Here is a 23,748-nt window from a genome sequence, read left to right on the forward strand (position 1 = left end):
TTTGAATCCTTCACCTTCCCCCCCCGTACAGTTACTCTATTGCGGCTGGCACAGGCATGGTTTGTTGCTTTATCGGAGTCATGGCTTATCATTTTATCCAAATGGTTGTACTAGTACTAAGAATTTGATTGATGGGACCAAAATGGGTCTGGCTATCAGATGGGTGTACAAGTCCATTACAAGGCAAGGAAGGTTGAGAATGCTCATAAAATCAGAACAGGGCTCCACACACAGATGGATCATCACATGGCTGGTATCTTGCCATGTTCCTGTTTTTCCTTCCAACAGGCCCCACAATTAAATTCTCATTCCGTTTTCCTTCATTTCTCTGCTATCCATTCATAGTCAGACTCTCGGCTACCCTTGGGACCAGTGGAAGTGCACTGGCACGATTTTTTTACTCTCAATCACACTGTTCCAGGCAACAAGAAGCCCAGCTGCCAAGGTGAGAGTAAGCAAAGTACAAGGAGACAAATTATCAACTTGTATTTTGGTCCACAGTTGTCTGAAACAGCTGTGGACTGGCATAGTGGATGATCTTAAGCAGAGGTCTTTTAGCTCCAATGCTCTACCTTTTGAATGCCTCCTGAGAAACAATTATGTTCCTATTATTTAGTGTTAATGTGTTTGTGTGACTTTTTTTTTCAGGTTTGCAAGAAAGTCTAAAATGGCAAAACATCTCCAGTTTTTCATATTTCACATGGCCCTGCAAGGCTAAATGTTGTTTTTCCTCCATAGAAAATCAACCTTGACTAAAATAATTGCATTCCATTCACTGGAAATGGAGGTTTATTTTCCCATTGTTTCCTCAGCATTTGATCCATTTTTGGCCTTTCAGTTGCACTCGATTGATTTGATTTGCAGAGGACGGGAACAGCCTGCCTCATCACGTTTTATAGTCAAGGGGTTTGTGGTGTGTGTTTTAACTTTTTTGGAACCAACAATGCTCCATCAATTAACAAATATTCAGTGCTGATTAAGTGCACTGCGTTTTTCTAAACGTACTTCTATTTGTGCTCAGTTCCTGTTATTTGCCGTACACAGGGGGTGTGCTGTACTGCTGTTGGCCTACTCTTTGAAATCCAGTTTAGTGTGCACTAAATGCTTTAGAGGGTTACCATGACGACTGTGGCTGCACAGGGACCGTGTTTGGCGGTGAGCGTAGCCCAGTTTCTCTCTCCCATTGTGTACCCACCACTGAGGAAATATGAAAGTATGCTGAAGTGAGATTAAAATTACTCCATGCTCTAATGGTGTTTAACGAGGGTACAGTTCCATGCAGTATCTGTGATACTGTGTTATTTTTATCTTTATTTTATTTTTTGTTATTATGCATCTTTCAAGATGCTTTCTGCTGATCACGGCTCTCATAGAGAAATGAATTGTAGGAAAGCTTCTGGCTGTGGCCCAGCCTACACTGCATGACCTCTCGGGGATGAACATCAGCAGCGTTTTTTGAAAATTTGAGATTCAGGGACTGTTCACTTTGTCAGAACACCTCACAAAAAAGTCACTTTTTGCAGCTCGGGTCAATTCTTTAGTTTGTTCTCAAAGCAGTTTTATTGTACGAGTACTCTGCTAAACTTGATTGCACAAGTAAACACTGATGGATTATTTGAAGAGAGAGCGCTGCACATTATACAGGGTGCAGCTGTATTCCTGTTTATCAAACTTTACACACTGTAACAATCGCTCTTATTTACTTAAGTTTATATTGAAAGCATACAACTTGCGATAACTTCATTTGTTGTCTGGCTAGAAAGAAAAAAAAATTGTTATCCAGACTAACATTTATGGGTGTGTTTTAAATGTGTCTTATAAAATTTTATTCTGATGTTGCATTTATTGCAGTCATATCCATTTGTTTATTATTTGAAGCAGAGGTGTTTCTAGGATAAACATAACGTCCACAGTGTGTGGGTGGGTTTTTAAAATAAACATTAACATCTCAGACTATCATATTTTTTATTTTTTTAAAGATGTTTTTTGGGCTTTTTTTCACCTTTATTGGCTAGGACAGTGTAGAGACAGGAAATGAGCGGGAGAGAGAGACGAAGAGGGATCAGGAAATGACCTCGGGTCGGAATCGAACCCAGGTCCCCAGATTTATGGTATGGCGCCTTATCCACCTGAGCCACAATATGTGCAATACCTCACTCCATAATGTGTAATACAACACATACACCTCAGACTGTGCACCTTACCCCCCTTTTTTTTTCTCCTCTCTCTCTCTCTCCGCTGTTTGCACTGTTATTGGAGATGCTTTAAACCTCATTGTACATGTGTATAGTGACTAAAGGCATTCTATTCTATTTTTACCTCCGCCAAAGAGGTTATGTTTTCGGTAGCATTGGTTTGTTTTTGTTTGTTTGTCTGTTAGCAACATTACGGAAAGTTATGAACGGATTTCTCTGAAATTTTTTCCAGAGGTGTGACTGGGCACAAGTAACAATCCATTTACATTTTGGTGGTGATCTGGATCCCGGATTTTTTTTTTTTTTTTTTTTTAAGTATTCTTGGCGGAGGTCTGCACTCGGAGTGCTTTTTCTAGTCTAGCGTATGAAATCACCATTGAAATGACTTAGTTGAACCCAGATCGAGTTGTCTTTTTTTTCTCTCAAAGCACTTTATTTCTTGAAATTCTCTTTACATCCTGACAACAATTTAATGAATCAAATGCTTGATTTTTTAACAAGTTGTCAATCTGTGGCAGTTGCAGGGCTGTTAAAAGCCTGTCTAATCATTTCATTCAGTTCAATCTGCCTGTCTACCTACCTGCCTGCACATGCACTCCCAGTGCACTCGTTGCGTGTGACCGGAACTTTCCACAAGACTTGGGTAGACCTGTTCCAGACATATTGCTAAACCTAGTGAGCTAGTTGAAAGCTGTGAGTACAAACAATAGCCATGTTCGTTTCCATTCGTTATGATAATGAGCGTTTTCGTACATGTAAATGAGACATGAGGTAGTTAAATATTATGGCATGCCAAGCTCCTCCCCTCAACGTGCGCCCTCGTGGGCTCGTCCTCCAGCAGTAATCGGGCAGTGTGCTTTCATGTGTTTTGGTGGAATGACTTTGAAGGGAGGGTTGGGATTTTCGGTTGGATACTTTCAAAATCTAGCTGACACTTGTTCTGCTTTCTCCCAAATTACATACCCTAGCTTTAAGTTTTTAATGGGCATCTTTTCATCAAACACTATTCTGTGTTTCACTGGACCTGAACCAGGACACCTTTCCTTTAAGTTCAAGTGAACTATAAAAACATGCTCTGTCTGATTAGATGCATTGGTTGGTTTTAAATATAATTTTATCTCTGAGATTAAACAGATCTCTTCCTCCCCTGTTTAAAATCCTCAAAGTCCTACTGCATTGTTAAACAGTAGTAACAGCAAACAGAAATTGACCTACACCACAGCATTTGCAATGGACTATCGTTTTTGTGTAATGGAGGGTCTTCTACACATTTTATTAATAATCTTAATTGCTAATCATTCACAGTACACATACATAGCTAGAGATGTACTGTAATAGTTCCAGTTTGCAGTGTGTGTAGGACATGGTGAATAATCCATCTGTAACAGAAAGCAAAAATGGAATGCTTTCTTGAGGGAGGTCAGAGGAGAATGGTCAGACTGGTTTGAGCTGACAGGAAGTTTACAGTAATTTTTACCACTCTTTGCAAGTGTGGTGAGCAGCAAAGCATCTCGGAAGGCACATTGTAACCTCCGTCAAGGTTCGACAGCAGCAAAAGGCCTCCTTGAGTTCTGTTCCTGTCATCCAAGAACAGGAATCGGCATGGAGCATAGGCTCACCCAAACTGTGGATAGCTGAAGATTGGAAAAAACATTACCTGGTCTTCACCATTCTCCTAACAGAGCTCTTTTAATTTTTACCGATTCAAGATCATGCCTCCAGACACCTTTTTTTTTTTTTTTTTTTTTTTTTTAAAAGGTAAACTTGAACTTTTTACAAACACGGAAATTGAGTGGGGTGGGGGGGGTTTATATAGAAAAATTTTCCACCATGTTGGCCTTGCTGGTAATGAGCAGTCATATAATATGGCCAAAAGTCCTCACTAAAGATGGTCACTGACTACGTTTACATGCACATCCAAATCGAGCTGCTGTCGGTAATCGAGCTGAGGGTCCCAGCAGGGTGCCAGAGAAATCCAATCCTACATGCACACAATGAAATCGAGCTATTGTGTGATGTATATTGTGCACCCGAGCCACAGGTGGCGCTACACGCCCCATCGTGTTGGTACACTTCCGGTTGTCGTCATGAAGAAGAGCTATTCAAGAGTGTAAACAAAGTTATCAGCAGTGTTGCCAGATATTGCTGACGTTTTCCAGCCCAAAACATGTTCAAATCCGCCAAAATGCACTTAAAACTGCCCAATCTGGCAACACTGGCAGTTCCGTGTTCACAAGTTCCATGCTCAAGCTGTTAGGCTTGCTCTAACAGACCGTATGGCTACAAACTGTCCTGCGCAGACCACTGTTTTGTAAGACAACTTATTTTGCACAATTGTATATTTTTCTAAAGTCCATTTTTTGCTTATAAAAATATTTTTCTAAAGTCCATTTTTTGCTTACAATTTAACTTATGTCTTAATAAACACACAAAGTTCAATTGTTTTTTTTATTGACATTCTTCAGATGTTGGACATCTATATATACACACACACACACACACACACACACACACACACACACACAAATACAGTGACTTGTTTATGTACACAATTCACAGCTATGCAACAGCTGTACAGATGTATTTGGTGATACAGTAAGTGAGCTACATTTTAACAGTGCAAACAATGCCACAAAAAGAAAAGATTCATGCCGACCGAGGCTGTTGTGTTTCCCGCTTGTAGTCTCGTCACTTGTCACTTCCGGAAGGGGCAGTGCTGAAGTAAGTAGCTCGAATACGTAGCTCGATAGGGTTTACATGCACTAAGTAGCTCGGCAGAAATCGCATAATCTAGGTCGTGTAGCTCGATTCCGAGAAATCAAGTTCGGTTCAGTTTCAGCCGAATTAAGGTGTATACATGGCATTTTGAACTTCGATTTCAGTCGAGCAACAGCAGAAATTTGATTCTCTCTATGTGCATGTAAACGCACTGACTGAATGTAAAATCCCAGCCTCAGACCTGTGCTGGCATCCTATATTTTAAGGACGTTGCAGACTGAATGGGATGAAGGTTTTGAGAACAAATTGTATGAAATGAACCTTTCTAAGTAAAAATACCCCCCCCCCACACACACACACACACACGCGCACACCTCATTTCAAACCTCACATGATCAAGTTGTGCATACCAGGTGTTGTATTGGTCATTCTAGGGTCACCCAGGGTTGGGGTGGGGCTTTTTATTTTTTTAATTAAAGGGTGAAGGACCACCAGCATGTAATTTCTGTAGGATATCTCGGTCAAGCATATTTTTATGTTGTCCTGGTCTAAACGCCACAAGGGAACAGTTTTATTCTTAAAGTACTTTGGATGTTTTTAAGGTGTCGCAACAAAACGTTTTAAGAATTTTTATCACATGCACATGTAAATTCTCATTTAGCTGGTTATGTAACTTTTATTTGTGAAGAAATTATAGTACAGTGTTTTTTAAAGAAATGCTCTTACTATGAAACAGCCATAGGTGCTGACATGGCTTTAAAAAAAAAAGCCATTCTCTGATCTCTCCATCAAGGTGTGGTGGTTTTTAATTTTATTATCTTTTGTTCCAGCCATTCAATTATTTTATTTACTCCTTCCTCGGCAAATTCAGTTGAACTCTATTTTGCCTGGAAATTAAGGTGGTTTGAGCTGAGTAATGGATGATGAACTAGATGTTGACTGATAACTTCTTGGATTTGTCTCATTTCCAGTCACCTCATGGCACTATATGTGAGTCTGAAGTTATGCAACCTTGTTGTTTTAATGGGTTTCCCTGATCAGCTTCCTGCCAGCTGTGCGTGCGAATGAGAGAGACGATGAGGTCAGCATGGACTACAGCTTGACAACCTGGGTTTTTTTTTTTTCGTTTTTTTCCCCCCTCTTATTTTAGTCGTCTTGTTTATCACAACAGTAGTTCCACTTGCTTCCTCTGAAATGTGGAACGTATTGAGTTTTTTTTTTTTTTTTTTTAATAATAAAGGACCTTTGACACTGCAAATCACCTTAATGTGCTTTCACTTATGTGATTTTGTGGCTTTCAAAATCACTCCTTGTCATTCAGCTTAGTGGTGGGGTCTTAAAGGGGACGGTAGTATTGCAAAAAGGTTTGTCATGGTATTTTCAAGCACGAGATTGTCAAGAAATGCGTGTGTTTGTGTATAGGTCTTAGACTGGATAGAAAATTAGTAATGAGAAAATAGTACATGAGTACGTTATACTAGAATAGTACATTCCAGTCTTACCTGTGCTTGTTGTCAATATTATTTATGGGAAATGGTTAACTACAAGAGACATGACTTTGTAAACTAGATAAGGTATAATTCACGTAAGGTGGCCTTTTTCTGTTTTGAAAAACCCTTTTTGATCCATGAAGTGCTGAAGCTGGCGGCCGTACAAAAACGGTTCTGGCTAAGAGTTTTTTTTTTTCAGGATACAAGCTAATGTTGATAGTCTGGTGATTTCTGCTTTTGTAGGTCCCCAGATGAAGAATATGCTTATGTTGCCCACTTTGCTACAACTACAGTAGAAACAGTACTTGTAGAAAATGATTTCCTGGAATATCACTCTCTACTAATGGCTTGGCACAATGAGCACTGTAATATTGCCTGTTAGACCTTTTCTAGAGAACATTAAATTTTCTTCTATTCTCCTCATAGCACTCATAGATACACTTCTGTTTATGATGTATTTTGTGTGTGCGCTTCTCCAGGCACAGGTGAGAGTGGCAAGAGCACCTTCATCAAACAGATGCGCATCATTCATGGCTCAGGCTACACCGACGAGGACAAGCGCAGCTACACCAAGCTCGTCTACCAGAACATATTCACGTCCATGCAGGCTATGATCCGTGCCATGGACCACCTCAAGATTCTGTACAAGTACGAGCAGAACAAGGTGCGGACTTGCACATACTGTCCCACTGAGTAAATCACATCACTTATTAAAAAAAGACTTTTAAATGTTAGTAGTGTAAGGTGAAGTAAATCAATAAGCCACCCGAGGGCATCCGTTAATGAGTTTGTTACAGGGGGTTGTCCCTTACCCATAATAACACTATAGCACCTCAAATGGCTTCCTTGTTTATATTAAATGGCAAAAAACAATTTTTATTATTTTTTCCTGTGTTTAATTTTTTGATTATTAATAACGGGCAGCACGGTGGTGCAGTGGTTAGTACTCTCACCTCACAGCAAGAACTTTCTGGGTTTGAACCGCATAGCCGAGTGGGGCTTTTGTGTCTAGTTTGCATGTTCTCCCTGTGGCTGTGTGCGTTTTCTCTGGGTTCTCCGTTTTCCACTCATCATTCAAAGACGCGTAGATTAGGTCAACTGGCGACTCTACATTGCCCATAGGTGTGAATGGGAGTGTAACTGGTCATCTGCGTTGGTCCTGCCATTGATTTGGTGACCTGCCCAGGGTGTACTACACCTTTTGCCCAAAGTCTGCTAGGATTGACTCCAGCTCACCTGCAACCCTGATGAATAAACAGTATAAATAACGGCTGGATGGATTTAATATTTTCAAAAAGCAATTCTTCCACCCCGTAATGTAGTCTCTTAGGCTGCTGGGCCATAGAAGGTTCACGCTGCACGCTGCATGCTGCACGCTACACGCTACACGTTCACGTGAAGAACCGGACCCTGGGCCATTAAACTTCATGCTTGGATGTTCACGTGTTGCGTCTGTTCTACTTTGACCGAGTAACCAACAATACGGACTCTTCGGATGACGACGATTGCCTCATTCTGCTTTTACTGAGACAGAGGAAGAGAAAAAGGAACAGAATTTGGAGCCGAGAACACTTCCTTCTGAGAGAAACCCGTGGTGAATTTCACCGAACATTCTATAATCTGCTTGACAATCCCGATGAAGAACTATTTTTCAATTATACCATTCAATTATATTTTTTCTGAAGTTTTCCCCTGAAAGCATAGTTATCTCCCTAGACCCGTTCTGATTGGCTGGCGCGGCGGTGACCGCATGCATTGACTGGAATTTCCATCTTCACGCCTAGAAAAAAGTGTGCATGTTCATTTCACGCGTGAAGTGTGCAGCGTGCAGCGTGCAACGTGAACGCCGTTCTATGGCCCAGAGCAAGTCATGTTACGTTTGTCCACTTTTCTTTACACGCGTGTAGTGTGCAGCGTGCAGCGTGAACCTTCTATGGCCCAGCAGCCTTAATAGTAAGCTTTGGCTGGCAGGTAGTATAAAGGGCAAAGGTTAGGGCATGGATAAAACATTGGCTAAACTGTAATGGGCAAATTGGTTTTAAGCCTGGTGCATTATCAGAGAGCAATTATTGTGATAAAGTCAGAGGTGTGTGTGTATATATTGTGTAGTCAACAGATTTGACAATGGCTAAACTATATATCTGTATAGCCTCTAATGTGTGACTCTTTGAATCAAAATAGCTTGGTCATGGGCCACCAAAAGAAAATCATTCACTTTATCATTGGGGCATCATGAATTCTGATACCATCAGAGCCATCCCATAGCAGGAATCTAAATTAATGAAATTGGTTGTACTCTCTGGATGGGGTGTATTGCATCTGTGTGTTCAGTTGCCCTGTAACATGGCATGAGCAAGAGTTCATAAAACCTCTTGTGTCTCTGAGGAACAGTGCGCTTACTCCACCCTCCCAGGGTGGTCACTGCTGTGTTAGCATTACCTAGGTAGTGAAAATTGGAAAATGACCAAACTCTGAGAGAATGGAGTTTGTGGGGGGGAGAGACTGGTCACAATTATAATCAAATGAAATAAAATACCTTCACAGAACCCAAACAGATAGTTAAACCATAAATGAATGGTGAGCTCATGATTTAACACACCGCAGTCAACACAAACTTGTATGTAAATCTAGGTACGCAGTCAGTTTTGTATAATTGTGGGAGCTAAAACTCATGATCACAGTTAAGATGTGATTTAATTGTATAGCCATAAACCCTAGGCTTTAGAAGCAAATGATCGTTTAATTGGTCCTCTGATATGGCCATAAGAGAGCATGAATTTGATTAAGTGTGAGTGTTCAATCATATCTCGATGACTTTCCAGTGTAGAGTTACTGTAATGTGATCTTGCAGCTGTTAAAGGAATCCCAGTGTTCCTAATAATCGCAAATGCTCTCTGTGGAGGAAATGGTTATTCCATTCCCTAACCCAGGGTTATCACCCAGAATGAGAAACGGATCCTCTTGTGAGACTGTTTATTCCTCTAGAACCTTGTCTGTTTCCCAGATGAAAATTTGCACAATAGGTCACCAGTATTTCCTGTCTCTGCACAGGCCAATGCTCTCCTGGTGAGGGAGGTGGATGTGGAGAAGGTGTGCTCTTTCGACCAGCCCTACATCAACGCAATAAAGATGCTGTGGGCCGACCCGGGGATCCAAGAGGCCTATGATCGCAGGAGAGAGTATCAGCTGTCTGACTCCACCAAATAGTGAGTGTCCATGTTCACCAGAAACCATTCTGTTTCGGTGCTCTAATACGTCCAGGGTGTGGGGTGGTTTTTTTTTTTTTTAAATACATTTTAAAAATCGCAGTTTCTCTGTGTATTATGGAAAATAAAATGCATCATGGGCAGTTTGACCTCCTAAGGCCCAAGCTGTTTTTTTTACATGCATTTTTTATTTCTCTTTGCTATTTGGGCTTATTAGAACCTAATTAGAATAAAAACTAAGCATCATCTTTTGATAAGATGTACTTTTAGAGAAAAAGTATGTCCACATATGTGGATTCTTGTTCCGAATTTCCATAAAGTGCTGTCCACGCATGTGACCGCTAAGCCCTAGGACTTGGGTGGCCAACCCGTGGCTCGCGAGCCGCATGCGGCTCTTTGCCCGGTGTCATGCGGCTCTTGCGTTCATATCGAAGTTTGTGTTTGTGGGTTTTTTTTTTTTTTTTTTTTTAATGTGCGTGTGCGCTTTGCTTGAGTTCAGTATGGTATTTTCGTCAAATGCATCTTCGCTTTGCTTGGGCATATTATGGTATTTTCAGGTCATGTCAAATGCGCATGTGCGTGAGATAATCGCTAAGTTTTTGGGCAAGGTGTATCTTGTGTCAAGTAGCCTCTCAAAATGGCAATGAAAAAATGCACAGCAAAACGAAAATATGAAGACGAACATAGGACATTTTTAACAGAGTGGGAGAGTTTATACTTTTTGTTGAACGTAATGGCAAGCCATTCTGCCTTATGTCAGTCGTCATTAGCTCATTTCAAAGCTTCCCGTCTCCCTGAATAAGCAAGGAGCCAGATATGCAACACTAATTGAAAACCTGCACGAAAGCTTTGTAACCCGGTTCCGTGATATACAACTGAAAAGGCCACAGGTTGCGTTCCTCGTCGACCCATTCAATGCGGAGATGGACTGTTTGAAAGCCCCGCTTGTCACAGATGAGGCTGCGGCTGAGTTGGAGATGATCGATCTTCGTGAGGAAGACCAACTGAAACCTGTTTTGAGGGAAGGCACCATTGAGTTTTGGAAAAGTGTGCCATTGGAAAAATACCCGAATGTGAAACAGGCTGCGCTTAAGATACGGTCAATGTTTGGGTCAACATACGTCTGCGAGTCTGTGTTCTCTACCATGAAACACGTGAAGTCAAAGCATCGTTCTGTTCTGACTGACACCCATGTGAAAGAACTGCTTCGAGTGGCAACGACGGAATACAAGCCAGATTTGAAGAGGATTGTTCAAGGCAAGGAATGTCAGAAGTCCCACTAAGCAACATGCATAGTAAGTGCACACAATATTGATTGCTGTAAATGACTGGCCTGTGGTATTAGTACTGACTGAAGGAGTAAATTTCTCTCATGCTGGCGTGTGACATTTACCATTAATCTGGCTGAGCAGAGGTGTGTGTGTGTGTGTGAGAGAGAGAGGAAGGGATGGATGATGTTCGTGTGCCCATGTGTATGATGTGGCTCTTTGCGGTAATACAGTAAAAAATGTGGCTCTTGGTCTCCAACTGGTTGGCCACCCCTGCCCTAGGAGGTTAAGACATTTGCCTAATTATGCATGTAATTTATTCCTTAGATACAGTTATGATGCATTTGTTTAACTTCTCATTTGGTTCCATTTCTGTTAGTCTGAGTACTGTTGTCTCTGCCAATACCACTGACTCAGAATCAGGCCTGCCTTTTTTTTTTTTTTTTAAATTAAAAAAAAAAAAAACTAGGTTTTGTAAAGGTCAATGGGATGCTATCAGGACTCTGGCTAATTGAGAGAGGGTGGGGGAGCAGATGGAGATCTGCTGTCGTCCCAGATTTGCAGGATCCTATCCTGTCTTGTTGCTGAGAAGGCCTGGTTCACTTACTCCGATGAAGCATTTGATTATCTGCTCTCATGCCTCATTTTTTTTTCTTTATATCTAGCTATCTAAGTGATCTGGATCGTATTGCAGACTCATCCTATCTACCAACCCAGCAAGATGTTCTTCGGGTCCGTGTCCCAACTACAGGGATCATTGAATACCCTTTTGACTTGCAAAGCATCATTTTCAGGTATAAAATGGTCACAAGAGGTTCATTTTCTATTGGTGTGAGTGTGCTGTTAACTTGATTACAGTCATGTTTGTCTGCTGAGGTCTACTGTATGAGAATTAAATGGTTTACGGTCCATCTGTCAATGTTTTATAAATGTTCTGTTTAGCTAATCGTCTTTCTTCCATGTCTGATATGCATATAATTCATGTTGAATGTAGATTAGAGTTTGTCATCACTCATTTAAATCTTAAAGGAACAGTCCACCGTACTTCCATAATGAAATATGTTCTCTGAATTGAGACGAGCTGATCCGTACCTCTCCGAGCTTTGTGCGACCTCCCAGTCAGTCAGACGCGCTGTCACTCCTGTTAGCAATGTAGCTAGGCTCAGTATGGCCAATGGTATTTTTTGGGGCTGTAGTTAGATGCGACCAAACTCTTCCACGTTTTTCCTGTTTACATAGGTTTATATGACCAGTGATATGAAACAAAGTTCAGTTACACAAATTGAAACGTGGCGATTTTCTATGCTATGGAAAGTCCGCACTATACCTTCTGCGTGCTTCGACAGCGCATTGATACCTTCACTCGGAGTTGTACCTTTTTTTTTTCTTTTTTTTTAAAGACAGGGCAGACGGACCAGGGCATTCGCCCGCCTGGCCGTGCCCGACGAGGAGCGCTCTCGGCCGGCTTGGGAGGCAGACGGCAGCCCCGCCTGGAAGTGTGGTTTTACCATGGGCCTCATGCGGAAAAATGACAGTCCCAGTTTTACCATGGGGCTCGAGTTGTACCTTTTTTTTTTTTTTTTAAGACCGGGCGGACGGACCAGGGCATTCGCCTGCCTGGCCGTGCCCGAAGAGGAGTGAAGGTATCAATGCGCTGCCGAAGCGCGCAGAAGATGTTAGTACGCCTGTCATTATAGTGCGGACTTTCCATAGCATAGAAAATCGGCACGTTTCAATTTGTGTAACTGAACTTGTTTCATGTCACTGGTCATATAAACCTATGTAAACAGGAAAAACGTGGAAGAGTTTGGTCGCATCTAACTACAGCCCCAAAAAATACCATTGGCCATGCTGAGCCTAGCTACATTGCTAACAGGAGTAACGGCGCGTCTGTCTGACTGGGAGGTTGCACAAAGCTCGGAGAGGTACGGATCAGCTCGTCTCAATTCAGAGAACATATTTCATTATGGAAGTACGGTGGACTGTTCCTTTAAAGCAGGGGTGTCTGAAGTCTGGCTCTCAGGCCAAACTGTGCCTTTTGCTATTTTGGATTTTTGAAAAAAAGTATTTTTCAAATTTTTACATAGAAAATGGATTTTGACTTAGTTTCTAAGAGCAATGCTTGTTTCTGGAGCATATATCCAAACCTGTTCATGATACGGATTTGAAACTTGGTATACATGTTAACAAGGTGATGTAGATGTGCCTTTTCATACTAAGAAATTTTTTAATTTTTCATGTTTCCATGGAAACAATTTCAGACTTGGTCTTAAGGGTAGGTTTTGTTTCCAGAGCAGAACTTGAAAACTGAGTGGTATGGTATTAAGTTGATGTATGTGTTGATTAAGTAATGTCTATGTGCCTTTTGATGCTAAGAAATGTGAGATTTTAATTTCTAGCTCACCTGGACCAAAGGTCTGGTGGGTTTATGCCATGGGCTGCTGAGGTCGGTGGAAAGAGGTAGGGTTGGTTTCCTGCAGCAGAACTTGAAAAAATGTGACACATATTGAAACTTGGTATATAGTTGGTATATAGGGCGGGGGATATAGATGCCGGTCGTCTTGTTTACATAATATGTAGTCATGGCTATAGTTGAAGAGTGATTTGAGTTACTATATATCCTTCTTGGCAGCTCAAACCAATCTGCCCATTTTCCTCTGACTCGTATTCTCCGCGAGGCTGTTCCGCTCAAAGAACTGTCACCCGCTCATTGTTTTTTTGTTTCTTGTGCCATTCTGTGTAAACTCTAGTGACTGTTCAGTGTGAAATTCCCAGGAGGTCAGCAGTTTTTGAAATACTCCAACAAGACCATCTGGTACAAACATCCATGCTAGGATCAAAGAGACTACACTTTTTCTTCATTCTGATGTTTGATGTGAACATTACCCAAAGCTCTTGACCTGCATCTGCATGATTTGCGTTGCACTGCGGCCACATGATTAGCTGATTAGATAACTGCATGAAGGTTACTTTTCATTGAACTTCAGCAGGTCTCATCAGGTCTTGGTGTACATCCATACAGCTTTATTTAATAGTGGTATAAACTTGCTCTTCGAGTGTTTTTATTTCACATGATCCTACCCAGAACCCTGGAATGTTGAGTATGATTCACATGCAGCTCGGCTGTGCAATGCAGCAGAGCAGGATTTGCCACTACTGCGTTAGCGTTGCTAATGCGCTAGGATTACAGCATCTGACAAAGCAAACACATCAGCTCAGTTGTGTGGAGTTATTCTCTTAAAGACTGCAGCTTTGTGATGGGTACAGCAGCTCTCTGCATACTCTTATCCTCCAGCTATGAGAGGAAAGAGAGGATGCCACTGAACAGAAGTCATTACGAAAGCAAGCAGATCGACAGGAAGCCAGTGTGTTGAGCCCGCCTACGCGGACCAGTGCCAGAAATAGCTCCACTCCCAAAGAGGTTGGACTCGAGAGGTTCCTTCTCATCTCTGTATGCTTGCAGAATGAATGTTCTTCACTACAGCAATCCTTATTAAGATACATGGTAGAAAAAACTGATGCTTTTGCTCAATTCAGGCAGTTACTGGATATTTAACGCTGAAGGTTTTTAGGAGGCTGAATTTATTTAGGAGCTTTGATGTATTATACTGACTGATGATTTGAAAACAGAGTTCAGTCCCTGTACGCTGTAACCATTACTATGCTAAAATGCCTCAGAGGTGTAATTGCTTCAGAAGCAGATGAAATTGTCTGTCTCCCAAAGCTTCTACTTGGAGCACTTATCTTTGTAAGTAGGTCAGACGGTCATCCTAACTGCTGAAAAGGAGGTTGGTTGATGTGAGGGAGCTTTTATTTTAGGCTAATGCTCCTAGAGGAGCCATTTATCAGGCTGTACGCCTGGTTACCAGAGACTCTGGTAGAAAGACTGAGGGGGTTTCACAACAAATCTGTTCTTGGGTCTACTTTAATTTGCTGGATTTTTATTTTATTAAGAATACTTATTCTGTTATTGGATGCTGTTTGGTTTGGTCACTGATGATAAAATCAAATTTGGCTGCTTTGGCACGTTTTGTGATCAGGAATTGTCACTAGGACACCATGTATACTGGATCACAGCCATAGGTTTATAGGCTTCCTTGGCTCTTGATGTCCATCTCACCTAGGTCCTTTTATTTTCTCTCCCATCACACTTGTTCATTTGTCACCCGAACGTTTGGCTCGTATGGTGCACCCAAACTGGCATATTTTTTCAAAGTCCTGCTGGAAGGAAGGTCGTACTATCTGTTGTATGCTGTCCACTACCAGAATAACAGAATGTCACATCCAGGCCTGCAACAATTAATACACAAAATCAGTACAGTTCAATAATAAAAATAGATGGCAGTGAATTTCATTATCGATTAGTTTGAGTGCCACAGCATGCTTAAGCCTAGGTCACAACTGGCCGGTCTACGTGCAAGAAATGCACGGAGGGCGCGCGTGTGACGTGCTGATTTTCGAGCCGTGGACTGGCCGCAGACCGGCCGCAGAGGTTTTTTGTCATGTCAGACAAACTCTACGGGCGTTTACGTTTTTTTTTTTTTTCAGGTTGCAAGACAAACTTGTGGCCAACGTGCGTCTTTCTCCACGAACAAAAAAACGCAGCGATTTGGGAAACGCCAAAAATCGCACGGCCAAAAAATCGTACGTCCGGTTGTGACTTTTTTTTTTTTCCCCCCTTATTTGAACTTCTACTTCATTTTATTTTATTATTTTATTTCTACTATTGTTTAATTCTTATTATATTTCTTATGTAATTTTATTCTCTATTGTTTACTGTTTTGCTTTTACTTCTGTAAAGCACATTGAACTGCCACTGTGTATGAAATGTGCTATATAAATAAACTTGCCTTGCCTAGGCTTTAGTGTCACTTCGAATCACACTGGAAGTAGTGATGCTGTTTGAATTAGTTAGCTTCTAAGTAGTTCGATTAATTTTACGCTTATGTTTTTAATGCAAATCATGTCAATAGTTCAAATTGCCATCTTTTCAGTTCATATCGAAGTTGCTGGGGTTTGATTCCAAAGAGTCGATTCTCCAATTCCAGGCTTTGAAATATTAAGTCAACCTCCAATCTTTGGAGTCGATTCCACACACTGGAAAAGATTTGCCACGTGTGAACGTGGCAAGTCAAACAAATAATTATCGGGGTGTTTGTTACTAAGAGAGCGAGTGGATATTGACCTTTTTTTATTTTGAATTTGGTATTAAGCCTCCAAATGCAGGTCTGACCCACTGATTGAGACCACTGACTCCATGACATCCACTAGTCATAAATATAGTTGCAAAAAGTGTAGAACCAGTAAACATGTACAGTACACCATGACCTCACATTAGTTTGGGTGTTTTTATTTGAAAAGTCATCAAAAAAGCACTTGATATTCTCATGCCATGATGGATTGTATTATAAATGTAGTTAAAAATGTAAACATCTATTTAAGAGGTCCGTGTTAGTTGATCAGAATGTTTTTGATATTCAGAAAATATTTAAACCATCCTTATCATTTAATTGAGGAGCAAATGATAGCATAGTCTGTCAAAAATAATTATTCATTGCTGCTGTAGTCATCCTTTTTATCACTTTTGCACTCCTTTTATTGTAATTGTTGGCGCCTGGAAAATACTTCCTATCCAATTTTACTTCCCTCCTGATCAGACTTCATGTACAAGTACCGTTAATGAATCTCTGTATTAATATCCTGCTCTCCTTCTCTTCCACTGATTTTAGTTTTCTGTCTGTTGTAGGATGGTGGATGTGGGGGGCCAGCGTTCAGAGCGCAGGAAGTGGATCCACTGCTTTGAGAATGTTACCTCCATCATGTTCCTTGTTGCCCTGAGCGAATACGACCAGGTCCTGGTGGAGTCAGATAATGAGGTTCGCCCCCCAAAAAAAGTTGCATAGTGACGTGAAATTGGCTTAAATCTTATGTAAAACGTACATTCTGAGAAGCAAGTGGTACCTTAAAATCCCTCAAAGAAATGATTCGAAGCAAGATTAATTGATAAATTTCTGGGTTATGTGTTCTGTTAAAGGTTTACCAACATGCCTTAAGTGTTTATACAACAGTGCCAGTTGTTGATTCTGATCGTTATCATTGTTCCTGGTTCCCACATCCATGACCCAGCCTTATGTGCTGGGAGTTAAAATGAATGGCAAATCCACTGTTGTGTCTCTGAACCAAAGCTGCTGTTGCTCCTTTAATGGTGTTTTTGTTTGTGCCCCCACCCCACCCCCTTTAATTAATCCAGAACCGAATGGAGGAGAGCAAAGCCCTTTTCCGGACAATAATCACCTACCCCTGGTTTCAAAACTCCTCTGTAATTCTGTTCCTCAATAAAAAGGACCTGCTGGAGGAAAAGATCATGTACTCTCACCTGGTTGACTACTTCCCAGAGTTTGATGGTAAATTTCTTTACCTCTCTTAATTAACAAGAAGAAAAAATTCTACCTAGCCCAACTTTTTAGCTTTGGATGGTGAACAGGGGCACCAAGTGGTAAAGATGTGGATTACAGCTTAATAATAGAAAACCTACAACAGTGGTTACATGGGTGTGAATTTTAGACCAAATATTCTGAATATATTTATTAAAACTTACTAGAGGACCAATATTTACCCATTTATGCCTGATCATTTTATTTATCTGTGTAAATACATTTGTATGCACAATACTCGATGATGGCCAATATTGTAACCTTTTTGAGAGTTTTTAAAAACAATTTTAATAACTTTTTCCAAAAAGAACTTCATAAACCAGTACGTTATGATGTTATTCCAGAGTAATGTGGTTGTGGTGTCAGTGTATAATGAAACGATTATCACACCACTGACTTTTTCAAAATACATATTGCAGTGCATTTGTCTGTTACTGTTTACTCTTTCAAGGGCGGCGCAGTGGTTAGCACTGTCGCCTCACAGCAAGAAGGTTCCGGGTTTGAACCTCATGGCCGATGGGGGACCTTTTGTGTGTGGAGTTTGCATGGGTTTCCTCCGGGTGCTCCGGTTTCCTCCCACAGTCCAAAGGCATGCAGGTTAGGTAAAAATACCCAGCCACTGGGGTTGCATAAGCCAGTGCATACTTGGTGCTCGTCCCAAGGGGAGGGTTGTCAGGAAGGGCATCTGGTGTAAAAACCTACACCAAATCAAATATACGGGTCGTGATGATCCGCTGTAGCGACCCCTAACAGGAGCAGGCAGATACCGATAACGACTGTACTCTTTCAAACCTCCGTTTATGCCTTAGTCTTTTTGTGTCTGGCTGTGACTCTCCAAAAATGTAGGTTGTATTTCGCAACCTCTGAACTTCCACCTTAGAGTAGTACAGCAACCTGTTTCTATGTGCAGGGGATGCTACTGCACTGAAATTCCTTTGGGTGCGTGATCCTCTGCTGTTGTAAACGTGGTACATTTAATACCTCCATTGCCATTCCGAGCACGTTTGTAACTTTTATCATGCACAAAGTGTGTCGAACACACAAGAACATGGCATTGCTAACCAGAACTCTGCAGACAGCTCTGCACACTGCTGCATTTTAGATTTGGTCAGTGTACCGGCTTTCTTCACAACCACTTTTTTTTTTTTTTTTTTTTTTTCTTTGAGCTTGATGATGAACACCGACATTGTAAGAGATTTTATAGAAAAGTCAGTCTTGAGAAAAATAAGAGGATTTCATCTTTTGTTTCCTTTTGTGCCTTTTATATAAGGATGTCCAAAGAGCCTGGAAGTGTGCCAAGATTTTTAATGTATATATTTTTTTTTAAATTTAATTTTCACCAGGGATTTGTGTGGTTTTAAAAAGGCCAATTACCATGACTCCATAAAACCATTTAAATTTTTAGACGACCATGCAAATCCCAAAACATAACAGCTAATTAATCACTTTTCTGATTAATGAGTAGTTACCCCTAAGCTTAAATAATTGCAAGGTGATGTCCTTAAACTGTGGTCAGGTATTTCTGTCGGTCACCATAAAACCTGTAACAACCAAACCTCTGTCGTCTTCCAGGTCCACAGAGAGATGCCCAGGCGGGACGCGAGTTCATCCTGAAGATGTTTGTGGAGCTGAATCCTGACAGCGACAAGATCATCTACTCGCACTTCACCTGCGCCACGGACACCGAGAACATCCGCTTCGTCTTCGCCGCCGTCAAAGACACCATCCTGCAGCTGAACCTCAAAGAATACAACCTGGTCTGAGGGAGAAGAGGAGTGAGAAAGAGGGACACCTGCAGCCCATGCACAACACGATTTTTAATGTATCCTACATACATCCACGCTCATAACATAATCACGATTTAGACTGACACAGCTCTGCTCTTTTCAGGCACAGATGTTTTCATTTGGGTTTTTTTTTGTTTGTTTCTGAAGGTGTTATCAGTTGCTGCAGGCAGCGTCTTGCCTTATCCCATCAGCTGATAACTCCACTGCTTGTCCCTCCTGATTGCCTCTCTAATGAGAGCGCTATGGCACTTAGTCTGTGTGTGTGTATGTGTGTGTGTGGTGGCGGCGGCGCTCAAAAGGGGCACGGTAGCTGGATTGCACTCGAGTTGCTCCATCTGAGGTGAGGGTTGATATAAGAACCTCATCAGATGAGACCCTGGCCTTGATCTTAGGAGAAAGTGGTTGGAATGGAGGTATAACTGCAGCTCCATGTGAAATGCCAAGCTGTTGAAACAGGCAACATTCTAACAGGGCATTGAGTGCAGGTTTTTTTTCTTTTCTTTTCTTTCTTTCTCCCTTTTGTTTTCCCCCCTTGTGTGCCTCTCCAAGGCTAAACCTCACCTTGCATCTTTGAATGTAACTTGGTTTGATTTTTAACATCTAACCGGATGTTAAGACATTTCATGTCGAACGGCAGAGACCGTGTGCATTTGAGTTTTGTATATTAAGAATAAGTTAAACATTTCTCACAGCCACTGCTGTAGTAAAGAAAAGGTTATTTGTGAGTTATGTGAAAATGGGTTTCTTCCAAGTTAATGGGGTAGATCAGTGCGTGTCGTCACCTTGCCACGATTGCATATGTAGTTTTAGAGGTCCTTTATTAACAAAACTGTATAACTTGCAGTGGGTTTCCTCCTCCATCTGTACCATTTTGCCAAATTTGTATTTAGCTACTTTGAAGTTGATTTGTTTGCTATGTTTTTGCCAGTATTGGTTGCCTATTTGGTACAGTTGAAGGGATTTAAAAAATGATCTATAATGTATTTAGAGGTTTGCAAAACACAAATTGTATCTTCTGTATGTTTACATGCATTGTTAAGAATCATTAGTTTCAATATAACCCAGGTGTTATTTTGCCACATAGTATCTATTATTTCAAAAAATGTGATTATGGTTATTAAAAACTGTTGTTAGAGTGCATCATGCTTACTTCATGGTGAAATTTAAGATCTTTTCAATAGACAGTGTTTGTGTGGCAACAGTTTGAAGTAAACTCTAAAAGCAGTATGATTCCATAGCGTTCAAACTGCTGGTTCCATGAAGAACGTTTCTGTGGCCGATTATCGTTCTACACAAGCGTGCTGTACGAAAGTGAAAATCGATCTTTTTCTATTTATGTAATTTATGGACCAGATATATATATTAAAAAAAAGTGTCAATAGGACTTGTTTCCCCTCCAATGATTGTTTGAAATGAAAGGGGAGGAGTCCAGACTGCTGTAAACTCTAGGCTAATGATCTACTTTTCTTTCAGTATTTTGTACATGCTTGTCTTTTTTTTTTTTTTTTTTTTTAAAGATGCTTGACAATGGAAAGTTGAATTGCCGTTTCAGAAATGTGCTTTATGCAAATAGGAAATGTAAGAATTTGTTAGTGGTTAAATTCTTAGTAGGCTGTCCATTGTAACCCGAAAGGTTCTGCTTGGTATTGATTTTAGTACCATATCCTTGTTATTGCTTGATGACTGAATTTCATAGCTGTTGTCATAAGATTTTTATTTTTTTCTTTCTCCCTTTGCAATGTAATTCAGGTCAGTTTTCATACTTTCATTATAAGGGCTAATTATAGGTGATATTGACAGAATGCAAGAATGCTATTTAGTTTAAAACAGCAATAGGTGCAATGAAGCGAGTAGCTGCATGGGGGTGGCGTGCTCATGTGTGTATGAGGGGATGATTATGGTCTCCACAGCTTTAGCTTTCAAAACATGCTAGGGATACACCTGACAAATCATACGTTTGATTCCAATGTGATGGGTTGATGTGTGTGGTGGTGGTGTGTAGGATGGACTGCACATTGAAATGTGGGTTTAGTGTAGGAGAGGAGTTCAAGTGAATAAGGCAACATGCTACACCATTCCATTTTCTGTTATCTGGCATATTTATGCAATTTTTGGTTTGGTACAACAGAATTCCCTATGATCCCTGCACCATACACGGGGCCCTGTTGGGGGGGGGGGGGCCTGTTAGGACAGCCCCCCCCAAATGGTGGCACCTCTGTTTGATGATAATCGTATAGTAAAGCTGGATGTGCCATCACCAATGGTAAAACAACTTGCTTTGGATTATATTCCCTTCCTCATCTGTGATCTGTGTTTTTTGGTATTTTGTTGTTAACAGAACACAGGTTGTGCAATTTAAGAACGGGATCAGTTCAAATCTTGTTAGAGCCACAGAAATCACAAATAATGCAAAATGTAATACTTTTTTTGCGCCTGTTTTCCAGAAACCTTTTAATCTATGGCTTGTGTTGCACTGCACGTGCTGTTCTTTGAGTGTTTCTAGACTGTAAGCCCTGTCTACACATGACTTGCATTTAGATGTAGAAGGTTAATGATGACTGTTCATCACGTGCTTTGTTTGTCACATGGGTGGGTGATGGATTCAGGTGCCAGGCCTCTGCTGCTGTAACTTTTTTTTTTTTTTAAACTTCCTTGAAATGTGCAGTTTATAGTAAGATTCATCTTTTAGCTCCTTCAAACTCTATCAATCGTACTTTTTCTATGTATGGGCAAGTTGTGCCAACGTAACAGTAATATGAAGACCCACCATATTTAGCCATGCATCTCTGATTATATGAAATGTACTTGTTTATATTGATATGAACGCTAAGGTTTGACTGCATTGTACAGAAGCTGCATACACTAGATCTTATTTCTCACTAAAAGGAAACACTACAGACATTCTTGTAGGTCACGTATTGCAAAAACAGACTTTCTACCACATGTAAGCATTACTCTTTCATGATCTCCAAAGGGCAGCAGAGACGTTTGTCCAGCTGCTGTGTTCTCAATGTTGTTTTGTTCTCCTTGGGTCAGTGCACCAAACCTGCTTTAGCACTAATTGCTGCCGCCGTTTATCTTTTTGGTTGAGCACATTCCTGGTACTTGGAGATGTGAACACTAATTAACGGAATGGATGCTTTTGTTTGAGGTCCATACTGATGTGATGGATAGGAAATATGAAGCTAACTTTCTTTTTAATAATTATTTACTTGTATGTAGGACCACTTTAGTTTTTTTTTTTTTTTGGTTGCATTTTTGATAAAAAAAAAAAAATACGGTGTATAAATTCAGTGTTTTTTGTTTGTTTGATTTAGCTTTTTTTTTTTAAGCATACCAAATGTAAATGATGTACTATAATGTGTGCCAATCCCCTTTCTTTGTAGAGCCAGACTTTTAACAAGTGCCAATATTGTGTAAAACCATAAAAAGGACTTCGTTAATGTATTTTATGGTCCTGTTTTTAAAACAAACACCAAGTATATGATTAAGTTAAACAGATAAAGGACACTTCTCTTGCGTATTTAAAGTTAAAGATGCTAAACTTCTGTTTTTAACTGAGATTCCATTTTAAATGCATGTATGTCTGATTTGCTGGGGTTGGGTGGGGAGGGTGGGATGGAGAAGGGGGCTGATTCTTGCTCATTTACAGTGTTTTAGCCATATTTCTCTTTTTCTATGGTTCATTTCAGCCACTGTTGCCTGAAGCTCATTCAAACATGGAAACAATTTTCATAACCTTCTCCTTAAAAGAAAAACTATCTGTTTTAAATTGGAATAAACTTTGTTCCTATACTTGGTGTGTTTGGTTTGCACTTTTTTTAAAAAAAAATTTTATAGATGCTTTTTTTTCTTCTCAGATGTATAAGTGCAGTACAAGGGTTACTGCACTTAAGTTTAACTTGGGGGGGGGGGGATAATAGTGAATTTCACTGCTATGAATAAAGCAGTCAGTTCTACACGCAGCATGTGTAAAATTTATATATAAAAATATGGTGTTCGTAATTTTCAGTTACTCCTGTGATATGAGCCAAGTTTGTTCTGAAAACATTCATACGCCTTGTTCCCTAAACTGTCCCACCCACTCTATAAAAACTAGGAATATAAACAACGAATCTCAATCAATTAGTAATTAAGAAAGTCCAATTTCTACAATTTAGAGTAACCTATATAAAACAAGCTTTTATTCTAGCTGCTTTCTAATCACCTTTTTTTTTTTGGCCAAGAACAAAAAAAAAAAAAAGACTTCTGCAAAGCCATACCTTTAATGCAAATTGTTCTGCCAGGCATTTCTAACAATTAAACTACAGAAGAAAATGCTATAGCACAAAGAAAAATCTTTTAATCACTGCATCATAAACCTTATAGCTAATATTAGTTAAGTAGATTTACAGCCTCGCAGCTCCATGGTCTCGGATTTGAACCTGAGCTTAGGTTACCATCTCACATGTTCTTCCCATGTTTGTGAGATTCCTCTGGTTTCTTTCTGCTTACCAAGACATGGTGGTAGGTGGATTGGTGTGAGCGTATATGTGCATGGTGCCCTGCAATGGATTGGCATCCGATCTGAGGTGTTTCTACATTTCCCCAGTGTTCCTGGGATAGACTCTGGACCTACCCCAACCCTGACCAGTATAAAGAGGTTACTGA

The 23,748-nt window shown here is 40.5% G+C and overlaps 1 protein-coding gene across 1 annotated transcript in view; it reads left to right on the plus strand.

Annotated features, from left to right (window-relative positions):
* Window positions 1–22,693, plus strand: part of LOC132899520 (guanine nucleotide-binding protein G(q) subunit alpha-like) — a 62,915-nt gene extending 40,222 nt beyond the window's left edge. Inside the window, exons 2-7 of the mRNA XM_060941481.1 lie at window positions 6,883–7,067; window positions 9,455–9,609; window positions 11,543–11,671; window positions 16,624–16,753; window positions 17,128–17,281; window positions 18,884–22,693. Of these exons, the coding sequence (XP_060797464.1) occupies window positions 6,883–7,067; window positions 9,455–9,609; window positions 11,543–11,671; window positions 16,624–16,753; window positions 17,128–17,281; window positions 18,884–19,074 (944 nt within the window). The 3' untranslated portion in view covers window positions 19,075–22,693. The remainder of the gene's footprint in view (window positions 1–6,882; window positions 7,068–9,454; window positions 9,610–11,542; window positions 11,672–16,623; window positions 16,754–17,127; window positions 17,282–18,883) is intronic.
* The last annotated feature ends 1,055 nt before the right edge of the window (window positions 22,694–23,748 follow it).

Source organism: Neoarius graeffei, chromosome 15 (genome assembly GCF_027579695.1).
Source record: "Neoarius graeffei isolate fNeoGra1 chromosome 15, fNeoGra1.pri, whole genome shotgun sequence".
In the NCBI taxonomy this organism is placed as follows: Eukaryota; Metazoa; Chordata; class Actinopteri; order Siluriformes; family Ariidae; genus Neoarius; species Neoarius graeffei.